Source organism: Theobroma umbraticum, unplaced genomic scaffold, assembly GCF_002168275.2.
Source record: "Theobroma umbraticum cultivar Fairchild unplaced genomic scaffold, ASM216827v3 scaffold_204.0, whole genome shotgun sequence".
In the NCBI taxonomy this organism is placed as follows: Eukaryota; Viridiplantae; Streptophyta; class Magnoliopsida; order Malvales; family Malvaceae; genus Theobroma; species Theobroma umbraticum.
In genome coordinates, this window is record NW_018397267.1 from 4,961,774 (window position 1) to 4,965,849 (window position 4,076).

At 33.1% G+C, this 4,076-nt stretch overlaps 1 protein-coding gene across 1 annotated transcript; it reads left to right on the top strand.

The window, feature by feature from the left end:
- The first annotated feature begins 2,002 nt into the window (after nt 1-2,002).
- Nucleotides 2,003-3,635, top strand: LOC110423877 (GDSL esterase/lipase 1-like). The gene is made up of 5 exons (XM_021438292.1): nt 2,003-2,249; nt 2,322-2,443; nt 2,647-2,877; nt 2,981-3,236; nt 3,400-3,635. The coding sequence occupies exons 1-5, from the start codon at nt 2,003-2,005 to the stop codon at nt 3,633-3,635; spliced, it is 1,092 nt and encodes a 363-aa protein (XP_021293967.1).
- The last annotated feature ends 441 nt before the right edge of the window (nt 3,636-4,076 follow it).

Consider the following 4,076-nt stretch of genomic DNA (forward strand, 5'->3'; position numbering starts at 1 on the left):
GTTATAGAGGTATAGGTGGACATTCAACATGATAACATAGGTTCAAGTATCTTATATTCGGTTATGGGATGGATTTAGATAATTTTTTTTAATTACGAATACTCAAATTTAGGTAGGTTTTGGATATCACACTTAGGCTACTTTAAACCCGAACTCGATTATATATATATATATATATATATATATATTATAATATTGTGAAAATTTGTAATTTGTAAGATTCAAACATTTGTCCTTCTCATCTTCAATACAAGCTTTGCCATCTTAACCAACTTCCTTTTTTATAAACTAATACATATAAAATAAGTTTTTATATGATTTTTAGTTATCTAAACTATTATTTGAGTTATTTAACGAATTCAGATAAATAGTGAATAGTTCTATATTATTAGGATTTGATTTTAGATAGTAGTTTATGATTTTATTTGGGTTTTAATAGGGTTCGGGTACCTCTTAATTAAATAAATTCGAGTTAAGATACTTAAAAAAAACAGATACCCTATCCGTTCACGACTTTATTATCATTACAAAGTTTAGTTTTTTCAACTATTTCACTAAAACAGAAATGACATAATATTTGAAAAAATCTTTAAATTATAAATTCAAGAAAATTTAAATAAACTCTTATTCTTTTATTATGTTTAATTAAGTTTTATATTTTTATTTTATATCGAGTAGGCAAAACGACAAGTGATATTTTAACTAATAACAGTTAATCAATTAACAATCAAAAAAATTTATTTGATTCAAAATAAAAGTATAAAAACGATATCATCCTCACCTCTCAAATGATGGATTATGCAGACAATGCCATACGGCGGAAGAATCAGTGCTTCATGTTCCTGGGGATTGCTCTTCAGCCAACATGATTTGGCCAAACTTCTTCAAGCAAAGAAGGTTAGTTCTTTTTTTTGGATTATCTCTACCAGATTGGTTGTTATTTAATATGAGTAAGTTAAAAAGACATGACAATAGTGCTCCTTGAGCTATGATCTTTGGAGTAACAGTTTGGTTTTTATGGAAGTGGCGAAATGCACATATTTTTTAGATTTAATCTGCTACAATGGAGAGAAAACTGATTTTGATTTATACTTGGGTCTCGGCAATTAGTCAAGGTGATTTTCAAGGACTTAAAGAAGGGGGACAGACACCAAGCAACCATGTGGAAGTTTTGATAGATTGGGCGACTCCTCCTTTGGACTAGATTGCCTTAAATACGAATGGTGGTTATTGGAGTTCTATGAATCAGGCAGCTGCTGGAGATGTTCCTAGATGGCCAATGCAAGGGTGGTTCTACTTTGCGACTCATGAAATGTTCAGGTTATTATGCAGAACTTTAGCGTGTATACTGTGGTCTTAAATATGTGTGGGGATATCGAAAGATCGAGCTTCAAGTAGATAGCAGGTTAGTAGCTCAAGCGATTTCTTCACATATGAGACATCTATATTTTAATTCTGATTTAATTCAAAGCATTTACAGTTTAATCCAAAATTAGTGAAAAATTCGTATAGTGAATGTTTTGAGAGAGTAACAAAGTTGCAGACTATATGGCTAATGAGGAATTTAATATTTTCGAAACTTTCTTGTCCTATAATAACCCCCGAATAGCTTTAGAGAATTACCGTTTAATGATGTAATTTAAATTTCTTTTCCTAGTATAATCAGGTAATAAATTTTTTGCAAAAAAAAAATTATATAAATTTTTTTGAATAATTCAAAATTTTTTTAAATATTATGTCAAAATAAAATAAATAGCCACTTGGTACATTCAAAATTTCGTTTGCCATCCTCGTTGAGTAAAATTCTTACCTTGCCTTTAAAAAAAATTCCGTTTTGGACCGCCCCCTTTTCCCTTGCACGTTCGCGCCTCATTCTAGTATGTTACAGGAAACTTGTGGTATCTCATGGGACACAATTCAGCGTCAGGCAGGAAGCAGGCAACTCTATAAATACCATGCAAACCAATGAGGAGAATGACATAGAGTCAAATCCATTTCTAACATGGCAAGTTTAAGGTTCTTTGTCTGTTTCTTTCTTCTTTGTGCAAGTTCTCTCACCCTCGTATACAGCCGTAGTCCGCCAAAAAACCATGTCGCCTTGTTCATCTTTGGGGATTCACTGTTTGATCCTGGAAATAATAACTACATCAAGACGATTGCTCGGGCAAATTATTGGCCATATGGAGAAACCTTTTTCAAATACCCCACTGGGAGATTTTCTGATGGGCGTATAATTCCAGACTTCATTGGTAAGACAAATTTCCACTTTTCCTTTTGTACTGAAATATGGCTGTGTTCTGATAATGTTAGTTTTCTTGCAGCCGAATTTGCGAACTTACCATTAATTCCACCATATCTTCAACCTGGAAATCATCAATTTACTTATGGGATCAATTTTGCCTCGGCTGGAGCTGGTGCTTTAGCTGAAAGTAATCAAGGATTGGTATGGGTTCGCTTGTCACTCTGGTTCTGACATGTGTAATATGCTGTTTATCTACCATCCGCTTATGCTTGCTATTTCAGCCCTTTATGTATATTAAAAAATACATTAACTTAATATAGGCTGGCATATCTTCAAATTTGTTCTATTTCAAATTCTGAGGTTCTTGTTCGACACTGATTTCTTCCTCTTTTTACAAATTGCAGGTGATAGATTTGAAAACTCAGTTAAGTTATTTCAAAAATGTGACAAAGCTGTTGGGGCAGAAACTAGGCGATGCAGAGGCCAAGACCTTGTTCTCCAAAGCTGTTTACTTAATCAACATTGGAGCCAATGATTACATGTCCCCTTTCACCACAAACTCCAGTGTGTTACAATCCTTGTCGAGAGAAGAATATGTGGGAATGGTGATTGGCAATCTAACAGATACTATCAAAGTAAGTTCATATAACTCAAGCCTTCTAAACGTTTTCTCTCTTAAAATTTCCCTTTAAACCCAGTTAGGTTGATTGCAATGTATATTCCATTTTTATGTTTCAGGAAATATATAAGAAAGGAGGAAGGAAATTTGGGTTACTCAACTTGGGGCCATTGGGTTGTGCGCCAATGATGAAAGTGTTTGTACCTGGAAATACAGGCTCCTGCTTTGAGGAAGCAACAGAACTAGCAAAAGTCCACAATGCTGCTCTTTCTAAAGCCCTGCTGGAGCTGAAGATCGAACTAGAAGGATTTAAATATGCAAAGCATGATTTTAATATTTCTTCTAGTGAAAGATTGAATAATCCTGAAAAATATGGTATGCACCGAGCTATCTTCTTATACTACTTTTTTTTTTTTATTTAGGAGAAGAAAATTTTAATCATGTCTTTAAGCGAGGGACAAGCCCATGAATCCTTGAGTTTAGTGCTCAGAAAAATGACGCATATTCTAATATGGATTCTGTGACTGAATATTTGAAGGTTTCAAGGAGGCAGGGATAGCATGTTGTGGGAGCGGTCCATACAGAGGAATTTTCAGCTGCGGAGGAAAGAGGGGTGTGACAGAGTATGAATTATGTGCAGATCCTAGTGAATATTTGTTCTTTGACTCTAGTCATATCACTGACAAGGCCAATAAGCAGATTGCCGAGCTGATGTGGAGGGGAACACCTAATACTACGGGGCCTTACAATCTCGAAGCACTATTTGAAGCATGATCATTAAGTTCAATGTCATTTGTTTGTTGTCTAAGTAAGGAATTACTAAATAAATAAATATGATTACACTGATAGTGGTGCAACTTAATAAGCCTTTCAAAGAGTGCCAAGGCGTGAAACTTTCTAGAATTTTATGTATGTGTTTTTACGCAATTGATTTGAATAAAACTGCATGTTAGATTTTGTACAATGGATGGAAGAACCGTAATAATCTTGCTCTTTCTAAAATTGTTTTATATATAAATTTATTAAATCTTAAGATACACGAATGACTTAAATTCTTTTGAAAGCATTTTATTTGTAATATTATTAATTACAATCTTGTAATTATTCAATCACATTAAAAAATCATGTAACATCCATCACTTATAAATATAAACTCAATAAAATATTCTGATGAATTATACATAATTTAATATTGTAATTGATTAATTGTAATGT

Bases quoted from the DNA above. Each gene is read 5' to 3' on its own strand.
- LOC110423877 (XM_021438292.1), top strand. From the start codon at position 2,003: ATGGCAAGTTTAAGGTTCTTTGTCTGTTTCTTTCTTCTTTGTGCAAGT. The intron at 2,444-2,646 runs GTATGGGTTCGC...TACAAATTGCAG, and splicing joins CTGAAAGTAATCAAGGATTG to GTGATAGATTTGAAAACTCA. The intron at 3,237-3,399 runs GTATGCACCGAG...GAATATTTGAAG, and splicing joins GAATAATCCTGAAAAATATG to GTTTCAAGGAGGCAGGGATA.